At 45.2% G+C, this 16,795-nt stretch overlaps 2 protein-coding genes across 4 annotated transcripts in view; one reads left to right on the top strand and one right to left on the bottom strand.

Moving 5' to 3' along the window:
• Positions 1-1,810: 1,810 nt before the first annotated feature.
• On the bottom strand, positions 1,811-16,170 carry nxnl1 (nucleoredoxin like 1). 3 transcript variants are annotated; one of them, XM_078531171.1, is made up of 3 exons: positions 16,064-16,170; positions 9,560-9,918; positions 1,811-2,833 (listed from the first exon to the last, which is right to left on the bottom strand). In XM_078531171.1, the coding sequence occupies exons 2-3, from the start codon at positions 9,883-9,885 to the stop codon at positions 2,560-2,562; spliced, it is 600 nt and encodes a 199-aa protein (XP_078387297.1). In that variant the 5' UTR covers positions 9,886-9,918; positions 16,064-16,170; the 3' UTR covers positions 1,811-2,559. The 3 variants fall into 3 exon arrangements, with proteins under 3 accessions (XP_078387297.1, XP_078387299.1, XP_078387298.1); XM_078531173.1 differs by lacking the exon at positions 16,064-16,170 and adding an exon at positions 14,448-14,620 and having other exon boundaries at positions 9,560-9,912; XM_078531172.1 differs by lacking the exon at positions 16,064-16,170 and adding an exon at positions 14,452-14,620.
• Positions 15,438-16,795, top strand: part of tecrb (trans-2,3-enoyl-CoA reductase b) — a 63,271-nt gene continuing 61,913 nt past the window's right edge. Inside the window, exon 1 of the mRNA XM_078531169.1 lies at positions 15,438-15,545. Within this exon, the coding sequence (XP_078387295.1) occupies positions 15,531-15,545 (15 nt within the window). The 5' untranslated portion in view covers positions 15,438-15,530. The remainder of the gene's footprint in view (positions 15,546-16,795) is intronic.

The raw sequence follows: 16,795 nt of genomic DNA, 5'->3' as shown, positions 1-16,795 counted from the left end.
TGACTCAACCAGTGGATGCTATAGCACTGGACTATTTAGCAATGGGCACTATAGCATTAGGCCAATGGAACCTATACCACCCAGTCATCTAGTGTCTGTAGCACTCGACATGATCAGTCAAGCTTGTAACATGACTTATTTACATTTGTAGCTAGAAGTAATATACATTCATATGCAAGAACCCATTCTCTGCAAACAAAAGGAATATGTTCAAGCCTTGCACCTTTTTTGAATTAACCAGGAGCTTGGGGAGCCTATGGTTCCCCGTTGCTTTCTCCGTGGCAACGCCTCGGTCAATCAGAGTCAACTTGCTAGCCAATCAGAACCCTTTTCTTTGATAGTATAAGTTGTTGTGACTGTTTGAAATTTGGCATTCTTGTGTTTGTCCTGACGAATGCAAGATGAAAAGCTTTGGCAACATGTCTCTCTCTCAAATAATATTCAAGTTCTGTACCACCAAGTGATGACAGGCTAAAATGACTGTAGGCCAAAAGTCCAAATTCTAATGTTTGAATACTTTGAACGACCCAGGATAAACCAGATGTCAGCACTGGCATTGATCACAGTAGGACGCAACATGAGATTTAGGGCTATGGTTCATCCGGCTGTTGACTGCTAGCTTGGCTGGGCTTACTTGCATACAGTGCCAGGTGCACTATTGTCAGTTGCTTCAGTTCCAATTAACATCACTCAGTTTTCACTCTACCCTCACTTGTTCTGCCACTTCAGTCACTGATGTCTCACAACCCATAGCGCTCAACCTGTGACACTCTTTTTGAATTCACAGTCCAGATACAGCCAACTCTATGCTACAGGTACTACATTGGCCACTCTAACGCTGTATGGCTCCTGTGTATGACATTCAAGGAGAAGTGAGTGCCAGTCAGTGTAGGAGGTCAACACTGAATCAGCAAGGCAGCCAAGCTTTTTGTGGACCTTCCCCCCCCCGCCCCCCCACCACCACAATCAAGAGTTTCAGCCAATGGGTGGACAGGGAACTGAGTGCTACAGGATGAGCACTGGAGGGTGAGACATCTGGAACTGATGAGGTAGAAGAAGTGAATGCAGACTGGAGAGTATTGACGGTTAACACTTGATCCCCTGGACTGGTTTTGATTCCTTGAACGTTGGAGAGGAATTTCCCAGACTATTTTTCACTATTGTTCCTGGGTTTTTTTTCATGTTTTTGCCACACCCAGACTCTGGTGGGGGGGGGTTGCCAACTGTGATTAAATATGTTCCTGGAGGTCTCATCACATGACTTGCCCCCATCCTCCAGCCATTAGTTGGCCAACACATTCATCCTTGTGACGCACTGCCGCCTTACACCAATTGGAAAGCAAAATGACTCATTATCCAATTGCCTGATGCTTGACTATCAACCAAACAGCCTCTCTTCCCCACACCCACCCACCCCCCCACCATTTTCAATATATTTTATATAAGGTAAAGAGGAATGTTCAGAGAAAATGACAAAAATAATCAATCTTTTTTCACGTCCTGATGATTTTTTTTCCAGGGTTGCACACAGATTGATCTTCAATTCCTGGAGACTCCAGGCCAATCCTGGAGGGTCGGTAACCCAGGGGAGGGTGGCAGTATATTTTCTTGATTTCAGCCATTTGACCCTCAGGTTTTGAGTGATCCTGCAACCTTCTCTCCTTCAGTGTGTAGGCATAAATGAAAATAAAAACTAACAGAAAAAGTTAAATCAGATACAAGTTACCTATGATAGGAACAGAAATTTCTCTTTGTATTATGCCTTATTTTAAGAGTCAGGGCCAAAATGAACTGTTCATCACACAGTGAGCCAACTAAAAGATTTCCTTTAATGGTTAGTCTTTAAGTGGTAATGCGCACAAATGGATAAATTGGGATAAGTGACAAGTGTCTACTAGATGCCAAAGACTGCATTCCACAATTGCTGTGAGTAGGAATCCCATTCATTATAAAGTGTGATTTAAAATTGGGATCAATTGTTACAGGGTAAAACACAATTATTACCTTGGTGGCGAACTGAAGCAAACAATCATTCTCAACTGCTATGCTTCTACATTAAAGAAATGCTTATATTCCAGGGTCCCTATACTTTTCATTAGTTCCTTATTCACCTTATCACTAATTGTGCCAGTGGCTAGGAGGGGCATCTCACAGAAGTTACCATCAGGGTCTGTTTTCCACATATTTGTTGGGAAGAGATTGCAAGGATAGGGCTATATATAAGCCTAATGGACTGATTCCAATTCTATTGTTTAAGTATTGTACTGTTTCCTTGCATTGATATATAGTTTTATTTGTAAATAAATCTAGCTGGGTAGTTTAGCCTGTGTGCAATAGTCTGGAGGTGTGTCTTTTTCCCCCTTTCTGAGGTTACTGGAGATTATGGAAGGAATTCACCTATTCTCCAGTCCACGATTTACTGCAGTTTGGAGCTGGGCTTTGCTAGCACATACCAGGAGGGAATAAAAGATTCTGGGGGGATTCATTGTGGAGACAGGATACAATTCTGGAACGTGGAAAGTGTTGGGCAGAAGCTCAAGCTGTAACATGAAATGCTGCTCACTCCATGTCATGGGCTTTCTCCTTCTCAGTCTTAATCTTGTACTTAAGCTGCCTTAAGGGGTCTGTCAGACTCTTCCAGGTCCAGTCCTCTAAGTCTTCTGCCAGGAGAAAATTCCTGTCAATGACCTCTGATGCTTCCCACCAGTTCTTGAAACAATCCACTCCCATTGTTGAGATCTCTGCCGCTCCATTTCTGGTGATAAGATCTCCATTGGGTTTGAGAACAACGATGCTTGGGATGACCTTGATGTTGTACTTCTTTTGTAACTCTCTGGAAAATAAAATATAAACACTTATTAAAGTCCATGTTACTTCTTCAAATCGGCTGATTAAAGGAATGAACTAGCATTTCTATAATGCCTTTCACCATGTTATGACATTCCAGAACTATTCATAGCTAATGAAATATTTTGAGCTGCAGTCACTGTGGTTCGGTAGGCAAACACAGAAGCCCATTTGAGCACAGCAAGATCACATGTGCCCTCTCGCTGAATGTAGAAGATCCCAAAGCATTATTTGAAGAAGAACAGGAGGATTTTTCTGTGTCCTGACCAATATTCATCCCTCAACAAAATTGACTGCCACACTTCCAACATTACAATAGTGAATGTCTTTCAAAAGTAAGTCTTTGATTGTGAAGTGCTTTGTGATATCCTGGGCACTTGAAAGGAGTTATTTAAACCCATGTTTGTTCTTTCTAAATAAATACCACTGCATTAGCATGATAGTTAGACGGCACAGCTAGTCAATGGGAGATAGAGGCACTAGAAAAAGCTGGGTGAGAAAGCAATTGATTCCATCCTTTGTAAATCTGAACTCTCTCCCACCTTAACATTCAGCTATTTTGAACAATTTTGTCCTCTCACTCGTTACGTGCTACAGTTTATTCCATAGCGAGGAGGAAAGCTTTAGACTACAGAACGATATAGATGGGCTGGTCAGATGGGCAGAACAGTGGCAAATGGAATTTAATCTCGAAAAGTGTGAGGTGATGCGTTTTGGGAGGACTAACAAGGCAAGGGTATACACAATGAATGGTAGGACCCTAGGTATTTCATTAGCTATGAATAGTTCTGGAATGTCAAAATGGTGAAAGGCATTATAGAAATGCTAGTTCATTCCTTTAAACAGCCGATTTGAAAAAGTAACATGGACTTTAATAAACGTTTATATTTTATTTTCCAGAGAGTTACAAAAGAAGTACAACATCAAGGTCATCCCAAGCATCGATGTACCCTAGGAAGTACAGAGGATCAGAGGGACCTTGATGTGCCCATCCATAGATCCTTGAAGGCATCAGGACAGGGAGATAAGGCAGTTATGAAGGCATTTGGGATACTTGCCTTTGTTAGTCAAGGCACTGAATACAAGAGCAGGGAGGTTATGATGGAGCTGTATAAAGTGTTAGGCCACATCTGGAGTACTGTGATCAGTTCTGGTCGCCACACTTTAGGAAGGATGTGATTGCACTAGAGAGGGTGCAGAGGAGATTCACCAGGATGTTGCCAGGGCTGGAGTGTTTCAGCTATGAAGAGAGACTAGATAGACTGGGGTTGTTTTCCTTAGAGAAGAGAAGGCTGAGGGGGGACCTGATTGAGGTGTACAAAGTTATGAGGGGCATAGATAGGGTAGATAAACTTTTCCCCTTAGTAGAGAGGTCAACAACCAGGGGGCATAGATTTAAGGTAAGGGACAGGTGGTTTAGAGGGGATTTGAGGAAACATTTTTTCAGCCAGGGGGTGGGGGGTATCTGGAACTCACTGCCTGAAAGGGTGGTAGAGGCGGGAACCCTCACAACATTTAAGAAGTATTTAGATGAATGCTTGAAACGCTATAGCATACAGGGCTACGGGCCAAGTGTTGGAAAATGTGTTGGGATTACAGTAGATAGGGGCTTGATGACCAGTGGACGCAATGGGCCAAAGGGCCTCTTTCTGTGCTGTAAAACTCTATGACGCTATTTCTCATTCTTTGAATAAAGACCTTCTTTCTTATACAAAAATAAAAATAGCTGGAAAAACTCAGCAGGTCTGACAGCATCTGCGGAGAAGAATACAGTTAACGTTTCGAGTCCGTATGACTCTTCATCAGAACTGAGGAAATATAGAAATGAGGTGAAATATAAGTTGGTTGGGGGGGTGGGACAGGTAGAGCTGGATAGAGGGCCAGTGATAGGTGGAGGCAAAGAAGAGATTGCTGAAGATGTCACAGACAAAAGGACAAAGGGGTGTTGACAGTGGTGATATTAGCTGAGGAATGTGCTAATGGTGACATTAAGGATAGAAAGCAGGACGAGCAAGTGACAGATAGCCCTAGTGGGGGTGGGGTGGGAGGAAGGGATCGAAATAGGCTAAAAGGCGGAGATGAAACAATGGATGGAGTCCTTATATTAGGATAATTAAATTTATAATAATTTAAAGTGATAGCCTCTCTTCCCGTGTTCTTTAATTTGCAATAATGTTTTCCGTTTACTTATAACATTTAATAATTTTAAAAACCAGAAACAAGGTTGAGGAAAGTATAATATTTGATATCAAATCTCCCTTTATAGTTCATTCCCTTTATAATTGGGATTATTCCTGTTTCCTTTTAATTTTTCTGTATTATCTGCCTAAATGTTTGATGAGAGTGGTGACCATGTTTGAACATCCTATTGCTCATGTCGCCTGGCTCCTGCAGGGTAAACATCGCTTCTGTCCACAGTCACTCATATTTTAAAACATTTTTGCAGTTTTTCACTTTCTCAGTGTAAATTTAATTTGCCGTTTGCCAAATTGGATAAACCTTTCACTGTGCTTTCCGTTCCTACATCTCTTCCTGTTTTGACATTGCCAGTAAGTTTGAGAAGATTATGTTTTCTTTTATTATCGCGGTTAAGTATGTAGATACACTGCTGGCTGGCGTGGTGAGTGCTGACTCTCTATACCTTCAACAGGGAGCTGAACCGGTTCCTGACTGGGACAGAGATCACATCATATAGCCTGACCTCAAATGAGTTCTCCTTATAATCCCACTCTCGTGATCCCCGTGCTCTTTAATATTTCTGTTTAGTTCCTATTTAAAATTGCTTTGGAAATCTGTTTTAACAATAGTTTGTGGTAGAGATTTCTATATTCTAACCATTCTTTGCAGAATGGAATTTTTATCTCCTATACAGTGATTGGGATTACAGTCCCCATCATTTATAGTGGGTGTGTTGGTATTAATGTGATTAACTCCATGCCCATCTGTTCTAGCTTCTTCCCCTCATAGGAAGCAAGATTCTCTGCCCAGGACTTAAGACTACATACACCCGGAACTGAAGTTGGGTTGGGGGTGGTAACATTCCCTCCTGCATCTAGCTGCAGATGAGTCAATGGCACAAGCCTGCCGATTACCAAATCTATACTTCATAAAACCCACCGAGACCCAGGAAAGAAAATGGACGTAGAATGATCCATGAAAGGATTGAAATACAAATACAACAACAACTTGCACTACTATAGCACCTTTCACATTGAAAAAGAGTCCAAGGTTCACGGGCCAGATTTGACACTGAGCCACATAAGGAGATATCTAGACAGATGAATAAATGTTCGGACAAAGACATAGGTTGTAAGTAACGTCTCATAGAGGCAGAATGGCTTAGGGAGGAAACTCCAGAGCTTAGGGCCCAGACAGCTCCATGCACGGCCACCAAGGGTGGGGCAATTGAAATCTGGGATGCGCAAAAAGGCCAGAATCAGAGGAGCACAAAGATCACAGTGTTGTAGAAGGAGGTTACGGAGACAGGTAGAGGCGAGACCATGGAAGGGTTTGAAAACCAGCGTAAGATTTTTTTAAAATTGTGCAGCATAAGCCTATACTCATTGGAGTTAGAAGAATGAGAGGTGATCTTATTGAAGCATATCCGATTCTGAGGGGGGCTTGACAGGATAGCTGCTGAGACAATGTTCCCCTTTGAGTGGGAATCTAGAACATGGGGACGCGGTTTCAAATGAAGGCATCTCCCATTTAAGACAGAGATGAGGAGGAATTTCTTTTCTTAGAGGATTGTTAATCTTCGGAATTCTCTACCCCAGAGGAAAGTGGAGGCTGGGCCATTGAATATATTCAAGACTGAGTTAGATTTTTGATCTACAACGGAGTAAAGGGATACGGGGGGACAAGCAGGTAATTGGAGTTAAGGCCACAATCAGACCAGCCATGATCCTATTGAATGGTGGAGCAGGCTCGAGGGGCCGAATGGCCTACTCCTGCTCCTATTATGTTGCTGGACTGGAAGCCAATGTATGTCAGCAAGCACAGGGATCATAGGTGAACACAACTAGGTGCAAATTAGGGTACAGGCAGCACCAGCTTATGTTTGTCTAACTCTTCAAAATCTCATGGAATTCTTGTTAGTAACTGCTGTAACTATTTACATTTCCATTGGACTCATATTTTGTTTCTTTACTCACCCTATACTCCCACCTTTGCCCCGCACCCTCACTTCTTATGTCATTTACATAGCATTATTTTAACCTTAACAAACGTAAAAATACCTGGAAAAACTCAGCAGGTCTGGCAGCATTTGCGGAGAGGAACACAGCTAATGTTTCGAGTCCGTATGACTCTTCAACAGAACTAAGTAAAAATAGAAAAGAGGTGAAATATAAGCTGGTTTAAAGGTTGGGGGGGGGGGGGGGGTGTGGGACAGGTGATCCTACCTCGCAGAGGCTGAGCGTCAACTCGCAGACACTTCCTCCTACCTCCCCCTGGACCATGACCCCACCACTGAACATCAAGCCATTGTTTCCAGGACTGTTACTGACCTCATCTCCTCTGGAGATCTTCCTTCCATAGCTTCCAGCCTCATAGTCTCCCAACCTCAGCTTCTACCTCCTACCCAAAATCCACAAACAGGACTGTCCCAGCAGACTGATCGTGTCAGCCTGTTCCTGGCCCATGGGACTCATTTCTTGCTATCTTGACTCCATTCTCTCTCCCCTTGTCCAGTCCCTTCCCACCTATATCCGTGATTCCTCTAACACCCTACATCATATCAACAATTTCCAGTTAGCTGGCCCCAACCGCCTCCTCTTCACCAATTGGACATCCAATCCCTCTACACCTCCATCCCCCACCAGGATGGTCTGATGGCTCTTCGCTTCTTCCTCGAACAAAGGCCCGGAAAATCCCCATCCACCACTACTCTCCTCCGTCTGGCTGAACTTGTTCTCACACTGAACAATTTCTCCTTAAACTCCTCTCACTTCCTCCAAATAAAAGGTGTGGCTATGGGTACCAGCATGGGCCCCAGTTATGCCTGTCTCTTTATGGGGTATGTGGAATATTCCTTGTTCCAGTCCTACTCCGGCCCCCTCCCACAACTCTTTCTCTGGTACATCGATGATTGCTTCGGTGCTGCTTCATGCTCTCGTCTGGACCTGGAAAAATTTATTACTTTTGCTTCCATTTTCCACCCCTCCATCATTTTCACATGGTCCATCTCTGACACTTCCCTTCCCTTCCTTGACCTCTCTGTCTCAGTTTCTGGTGATAGACTGTCCACCAATATTCATTACAAGCCTACCAACTCCCACAGCTACCTCGACTACAGCTCCTCACACCCCGCTTCCTGTAAGGACTCCGTCCCATTCTCTCAGTTCCTTCACCTCCGTCGCATCTGTTCTGATGATGCCACTTTCAAAAACAGCTCCTCAGACATGTCTTCCTTCTTCCTTAACCGAGGTTTTCCACCCACGGTGGTTGACAGGGCCCTCAACCGTGTCCGGTCCATCTCCCACGCATCCGCCCTCACACCTTCCTCTCCCTCTCAGAGCCATAATAGGGTCCCCCTTGTCCTCACTTATCACCCCACCAGCCTCCGCATTCAAAGGATCATCCTCTGCCATTTCCGCCAACTCCAGCATGATGCCACCACCAAACGCATCTTCCCTTCACCCCCCCCCCGGCGGCATTCCACAGGGATCGTTCCCTCTGGGACACCCTGGTCCACTTCTCCATCACCCCGTACACCTCAACCCCCTCCCATGGCACCTTCCCATGCAATCGCAGAAGGTGCAACACCTGCCCCTTTACTTCCCCTCTCCTCACCGTCCAAGGGCCCAAACACTCCTTTCAAGTGAAGCAGCATTTCACTTACACTTCTCTCAATTTAGTCTACTGCATTTGTTGCTCCCAATGCGGTTTCCTCTACATTGGAGAGACCAAACGCAGACTGGGTGACTGCTTTGCAGAAAACCTTCGGTCTGTCCGCAAGCATGACCCAGACCTCCCTGTTGCTTGCCATTTCAACACTCCACCCTGCTCTCATGCCCACATGTCCATCCTTGGCCTGCTGCATTGTTCCAGTGAAGCTCAACGCAAACTGGAGGACCAGCACCTGAATCTTCCGACTAGGCACTTTACAGCCTTCTGGACTGAATATTGAGTTCAACAATTTTAGATCATGAACACTCTCCTCCATCCTCACCCCCTTTCCGATCTCCCCCCTTTTTTTCCCAATAATTTATATAGATTTTTCTTTTCCCACCTATTTCCATTATTTTTAAATGTATTTCCATCCATTGTTTAATCTCTACCTTTTAGCCTATTTTGATCCCTTCCCTTCACCCCACCCCACCCCACGAGGGCTATCTGTACCTTGCTCGTCCTGCTTTCTACCCTTAATTAGCACATTCCTTAGCTAATATCACCACCTTCAACACCTCTTTGTCCTTTTGTCTATGACATCTTTTGGCTGTCTCCACCTATCACTGGCCCTCTATCCAGCCCTACCTGTCCCACCACCCTTAAACCAGCTTATATTTCACCTCTTTTCTATTTTTGCTTAGTTCTGTTGAAGAGTCATCCGGACTCGAAACGTTAACTGTATTCCTCTCCGCAGATGCTGCCAGACCTGCTGAGTTTTTCCAGGTATTTTTATGTTTGTTTTGGATTTCCAGCATCCGCTGTTTTTTGCTTTTATCCTATGATTTTAACTTTCCCTGTTTCAGTGCAGCAACACATTTACCTTTTGTACTTGTCCCGAAAAGGTAGGTAAAGCCACTTCCTGTGCAGCCTCTTGAGGCATTGCTGCTCCTTCTCCTCAGTTTGATCCTGGGAGACATACACGCACACCAGCTGAGCTGCCCGTTCCACATAAAACTCGTCCATCAGCCGGTTGGAGAACTCCTGCAGCACAGGGGCGAACTCCTGGCATTTTGGGCACTCCCTGGAGCCAAAGTAGAGCAGCACCAACTTGTTGCGCAGCTTGTTCTCCAGCTCCTTTGGGGTGTCCAGTTGGTCTTGGTCCCTGTTGTTCACGATCAAGGTAATTCCGTTGAACAGGTCGGCCATGGCGAACAACCATCTCCACAGCAGCCTCTGTCACTAAATCAGATTTGCCCAGTCAGGATTACCATGAATCTTTAACTAAGCCACTTTAATTCTCTGTTCCACGTGACCTCTCTGTCCTCGGCCTCCTGCACTGTTCCAGTGAAGCTCAACGTAAGCTCAAGGGTCATTTTATATTTCAGCTGGGAATTTTACTGCCTTTGGCCCTAACGTTGAGTTCAACAACTTCAGAACATAAACGTTGCTCCAATTTCTCCAACAACCAGTGCTAGTAATGGTCCTGCTGTTGCCATTTACTCCTCCGGCCCATTTACCGTCCCCTTTTGTCATTTACGTAGCATAACAAAGAATCTACACCACAGAAACAAGCCATTCAGCCCAACAAGTCTATGCTGGCACTTAACCTCTGCATGAGCCTCTTCATCTAACCACATCGACATATCCTCATTCTTTTCCCTCTCATGTGACTGATTCTAATTTTTGAGTACAATGTAAAGTAGAAAGCTAACTGAACTAGCAATGAGAACATGAACAAAGATCATTTGAAATGGGAAAGCCATTAGAATGATAAGTTGCTATTGATGGAGTTTCAATTGAAGGAAGGAATTTGTACTTACATTATACCTTTACAACCTCAGGACATCCGAAGGCACTTTATAGCCCGTGAAGTAATTTTGAAGTGTAGATACTATTGTAAAGTTGGGAAAGGTTGCAGCCAATTTGTGCACACCAAGATCCCACAAACAGTAATGAGATCATGACCAGACAAGTTTTTTTAGTTGCTTGAGAAATAAATATTGGCCAAAGCAATGGAGATGCCTCCCCTGTCCTCCTTTGAACATTGCCATGAGATCTTTTACGTGCACTTGAGAGGGCCGATGGGGTCCAGGCTTAACATCTCATCCAAAAGACAGCACTTCCAACAGTGCAGCACTCTCTCAGTGCTGCACTGAAATGATAACCCAGACTTTATGCTTAACTCCCATTAGTAGGACTTGAGTGCATGACCTTCTGACTCCGAGGTGTGGGTGCTACCAACTGGGCCACAGCTGACAACTGATGGGGCCGGGTTAATAAGCAAAGCTGCTATAACCAATTATAGTTTAACTACGAATGGGAAACCAGAAGTTTACGTTAGATCAGAAAAATGAATGGTGGATTAAATCTTTGGTGCACAGGATTTCCCAACTGGAATGGATAATGGATTGAAAGGTTTGGATAAGTGAAGCGGATATAGGCATTAATCCAAACTGGTATCTATAATTTGAATTTGTTTGGAACTGGACAGTTAAGAAAGTGCTTTCATTTATGTGGTGTCTTTTGTGACTTCAGGATGCACAGCCGATGACTGCACACTTCCAGAATGCAGTCACCATTGTAATGCTGGAAAAAAGCAGCAGCCAATTAGCGCTCAGCAAAATCCCACAAACAGCAATGAGATGATGATCAAATAATCTGCTTTCAGATGGTTGAAAAAAGAAATGCTGGCCAGGACACTGGAGAAGAACTCCCCTACTCTTCTCCAAATAGTGCCATGGGATCTTTTACATCCACCTCAAGAGTGCGGATGACTCTGCTGAAATATATCTGAAATAGTGAGAAATAGAAAAAGTAGAATGAACTCTGAATTGGATCAGAGGAGAATTTATTGCCAGTGAATTCAGCTGGGAAATGGGATATGAAAGTGGCATGAGGTTAATATATTGGATTGTGACTAAGTACTGAGGTCTGAATCCTGTGCCTTATACAGTCAAACCTTTCGACAAAGGCTTGGAGAAAGGGATTGGAGCCTTTGATGAAGTCCATAAGAACAGACTGGAGTCCAAGGCAGTAATAGTAATTTGAAACAGCAAAGTGAACAGGAATTTGAACACATGGTTCAATTTAAAAACAGTAGCTGTAATGTGAATTTATAGTCTCTCCAACAGCTGTTGTTAATAAGGTTTCTGAATGAGCAGCAATGTCATGCTCTGGATTTGTGCTGGGACAGCGGTTGGGTTAGTATTGAAAGTGATGAGTAACATTGTCGTTTAACTATGAATCAGAATGCGTAGATGACAAGTGAATGATGAGTTATCACTGTGAATCAGGACCACACAAGGAATGCTGTGGACATTGGACTGGAAAGTAGAGCTTTGAAAATCCAAACTGGTGACGATACATGCAATTGGTAAAGAAATGGGAAGTGTTTTGCTCTGGTCAGATGTCTAGGAGCCCCCTTCCGCACCCAACTCTCAGCATAACCCTCTATTCCCTTCTCCCTCATACTTATCAAGCGTCCCCTTAAATGCATTCTCATCAAATTTTCTCCTCTCCTTGGAGTACAGATTCATGCTACGGTACTTTGTACAGATACTGGACACGCTCTCAAGATAAATGGCTACTTAATCTGCTTTGGCGGTTGAGGGATAAATGTCGGGCAGGGAGAGGGAGAACTCCCTTTTTCCCTTGAATAATGCCATGGACTCCTTTACACCCACCTAAACAGGTAGTCAGCACCTCAGCATAATAGCTCATCTAAATGATGGCATCTCAAGCATTGCAACTCTGTTTAGCACTGCACTCCAGTGTCAGTCTAGATGACGTGCTCAAGTCCTGGTTTGGAAATGGAACCCACAACTTTCTCATTACGAAGCAAAGCTGCTATAAAAGGAGCCAAGCTGATGCCCTGATATTACAACTAAAAATGAAACATGGCACTACTGTGTGACTATGAGTGTCAATTGATTTCAAGGTCTCAATCACCGACTAGACCATTTACTCATTTTTCTGAGCATTCATATTCCCAGGACACACTATTATTTCTAGGGATGGAAAAAATTCTTCCCTCGCTAATTCAATCTCAAAGCCTGTCTCTTTATGGGGTATGTGGAACATTCTTTGTTCCAGTCCTACTCCGGCCCCCTCCCACAACTCTTTCTCCGGTACATCGATGATTACTTCGGTGCTGCTTCATGCTCTCGTCGGGACCTGGAAAAATTTATTAATTTTGCTTCCAATCTCCACCCCTCCATCATTTTCACATGGTCCATCTCTGACACTTCTCTTCCCTTCCTTGACCTCTCTGTCTCAATTTCTGATGATAGACTGTCCACCAATATCCATTACAAGCCTACCGACTCCCACAGCTACCTCGACTACAGCTCCTCACACCCCGCTTCCTGTAAAGACTCCATCCCATTCTCTCAGTTCCTTCGCCTCAGTCGCATCTGTTCTGATGACGCTACCTTCAAAAACAGCTCCTCTGACATGTCCTCCTTCTTCCTTAACCGAGGTTTTCCATCCACGGTCGTTGACAGGGCCCTCAACCGTGTCCGGCCCATATCCCGCGCATCCTCCCTCACGCCTTCTCCTCCTTCCCAGAAACATGATAGGGTCCCCCTTGTCCTCACTTATCACCCCACCAGCCTCCGCATTCAAAGGATCATCCTCCGCCATTTCCGCCAACTCCAGCATGATGCCACCACCAAACACATCTTCCCTTCACCCCCCCTGACGGCATTCCGTAGGGATCGTTCCCTCCGGGACACCCTGGTCCACTCCTCCATCACCCCCTACTCCTCAACCCCCACCTATGGCACCTCCCCATGCCCATGCAGAAGATGCAACACCTGCCCCTTCACTTCCTCTCTCCTCACCGTCCAAGGGCCCAAACACTCCTTTCAAGTGAAGCAGCATTTCACTTGCATTTCCCCTAACTTAGTCTACTGCATTCGTTGCTCCCAATGCGGTCTCCTCTACATTGGAGAGACCAAACGCAAACTGGGCGACCGTTTTGCGGAACACCTGCGGTCTGTCCGCAAGAAAGACCCAAACCTCCCTGTCGCTTGCCATTTTAACACTCCACCCTGTTCTCTTGCCCACATGTCTGTCCTTGGCTTGCTGCATTGTTCCAGTGAAGCCCAACGCAAACTGGAGGAACAGCACCTCATCTTCCGACTAGGCACTTTACAGCCTTCTGGGCTGAATATTGAATTCAACAACTTTAGATCTTAAACTCCCCCTCCCCGCATCCCCACCCTGTTTCTCCCCCCTCCCCTTTTTTTTCAATAATTTATATAGATTCTTCTTTCCCCACCTATTTCCATTATTTTTAAATCTAAAACTAAAACCTTGTTAGTCTTTCCACCCCACCCCCACTAGAGCTGTACTTTGAGTGTCCTGTCTTCCATTCTTAATTAGCACTTTTCTTAGACAAATATCACCACCTTCAACACCTCTTTGATCCTTTTGTCTGTGTCTTCTTTTGATTATCTGCTCCTATCACTGCTTATCTCCACAATCACCACACCCTCAACTTCTCTCTCCCCCCGCCCCCCCACCTTAAACCAGCTTATATTTCTCCTTTCTCCTAACTATGCTTCAGTTCTGCCGAAGGGTCGTGAAGGCTCGAAACGTTAACTGATTTCTTCTCCACCGATGCTGCCAGACCTGCTGAGTTTTTCCAGGTAATTCTGTTTTTGTCAAAGTCTCAATCTCCTCTCCTCTGGCTCTCTGCAGGCATGGCACCTTTACTTAGGGTTGCTAACTGTGATTAAATGTATTCCTGGAGGTTTGATCATGACTTACCTGACACTCCAGTCATTAGTCGGTCAACACATCCAACCTTTGCCTTCCTACGCCAGTTAGAAAGCAGAATACTCATTATCCAATTGGATGATGCTTGACCGTCAGCCAAACAATCTTTATTCCCTCCAATTTCAATATTTTTTAATATCTGGTAAAGAGATATATTCAAAGAAAATGACAAAAAAAACCCCAATATTTTCAAATATCCCAATGGTTTTTCTCCAGGGTTGCACACAGCAGGGTCCTGGAGATTGATCTTCAATTACTGGAGACTCCAGGCCAGTCCCAGGAGGGTTGACAACCCTACCTTTGCTACTGGTCAACGTCTTCTGCCTTCAGTTGGTTACCACCAAATCAGTCAACCCTGTCCTTCCTCCACTGGTCACTATTAGCCCCGGGGCTGGGAAACTCAAGTACATCAGATGGTCTAGTGTCTTCTGACACCACCTTTGGTTTGATCATGTTAAGGTTTGCTGTGTTTTGTTGTCCTCAACCAAGTCCTCCTGCTTCTCCGGAGTTACCCCTGAACAATCCAAGTCCTTTTCTCCATGAGAAACCCCCCTCCACTCACTTGTCCCTTCACCTGCAGTGAGTACAAATGGATTCTTCACCTTCAAACCATCTTTCCCTCCCCTCTGAAGAATTGTGCGAACTCGATATGTTAACTCCGCTTCTCTCTCTCTCTCTCTCTCTCTCCACAGATACTGTCAGACCGACTGAGTTTTCCCAGCATTTTATTCCCCTCCCCTTTGCCCATTGTCCTTTCCGAGCCTTGAACACCATAGCCTGCAAGCCCCGCCCACTCTCAGGTTCAGGGCCATCCTCATTGGCTGATCTGGCAGGCCAGCCTCCCGACCTTCTCGGTTCCGATTGGTCCTCCGGTTGATGGGCTTGCACTGGCTGGAGAGGGGGGGGGGGGGGAAAAAATCAGGGCACTTCCCCGGGATTGGTCGAACCAGGATCCCAATTCTCGTGCGGTGATTGGTTATTAGCGGCCGCCGGCCCCGCCTATTTATGTCACGTGAGGTGATCGCGGTCCAGAGTTCGTTGGACGGAGAAGGGAACCGTGGGCAGCCGAGATGAAGCATTATGAGGTGAGTGAGGAGCCGGCGCTGAGTGGCATCGCGTGTAGCGGATGGCGCTTTGGAAGCGGGTGCAGAGTTTATTTTGGCCGCGGGGCTCGGAGCGTTGTGCGCAGCGGCGGGAGCGTAGGGTTGAAAACGGTTGTTTGCCGGCCCTGCCATGTTGGCGCGTGCGCAGACACATCCACGGGGGCCGCGTTGTCGATACTGCGCAGGCGCGCTTCTTCGTCTCTCCGCTGCGCATGCGTATCTCTGACACACACCCCCCTAAAAGCGCATGTGCAGAGGTGGGATGAGGACCCATTTGGGGAGTTTGGTACCTGGTTTTTAGGACAGCGGGAGGGTCACAGGAGACCATGCAGTGATGTGTGGGCTACCATTCAAATGCATTTAAAGTTCTTCATTGCACATAACTGCAACATAAGATTGTTTCACCCAAGGTCTTGGCCTTGGAACATTCATTTTGAAATCTGTTGTTTTTTTCTCTTGCTGTCTAATGCTGGAGTGCTGGCTAGGTACCAATCACTTACCCAAGTTGCCCTACTTCATGTGAATCTTGATCGTGACTATCAGCTGGTTATTTGACAATAGAAGACATCGTGACTGAGCCTTGTCCTGTGTTGTCCAGTTCTGCCATGTACCCATTTTTCATCAGTCTACGAAAGAAAGACTTGTGTTTATAATGTGCCTTTTGTGAACTCTTTATGGTCAGTGAAGTACTTTTTTACAAGTGTAGTCACTGTTGCAGTACAGGAAAATGTGGCAGCCAATTTGTGCATAGCAGGAGCCCACAAATAGCAATGTGATAATTGTCCAGATAATCTGTAATGCAGGTAGAGGGATAATGTTGGTTAGGAAACCACCAGCAGTACCCTGCTTGAAAATTGCCATGGGATCTTTTATGGTCACATGAAAGGGCAGTTGAAACATAGAAAATAGGAGTAGGCTATTGAGCCCCTCGAGCCTGCTCTGCCATTTAATATGATCATGGCTAATCCTGTATCTCAACACCATAGTCTCACTCTCTCCCCATAACCCTTGACACCTTTAGTGTCTAGAAATCTATCTATTCCCTTCAGTGACTTGGCCTCCGCAACTTTCTGTGGTAGAGAATTCCACAGGTTCACCACCCTCTGAGTAAAGAAATTTCTCCTCCTCTCAGTCCTAAATGGCCTGTATGCTGAGACTGTGACCCCTTGTTCTAGACCCTTCCCCAGCCAGAGGAAACATCATCCCTGCATCCAGTCTGTCCAGCCGTGTCA

This window comes from Cetorhinus maximus, chromosome 28 (genome assembly GCF_964194155.1).
Source record: "Cetorhinus maximus chromosome 28, sCetMax3.hap1.1, whole genome shotgun sequence".
Lineage (NCBI taxonomy): Eukaryota > Metazoa > Chordata > Chondrichthyes > Lamniformes > Cetorhinidae > Cetorhinus > Cetorhinus maximus.
The sequence above is the reverse complement of the archived record's forward strand: the minus strand, read 5'-3'. Positions and strand labels throughout refer to the sequence as shown.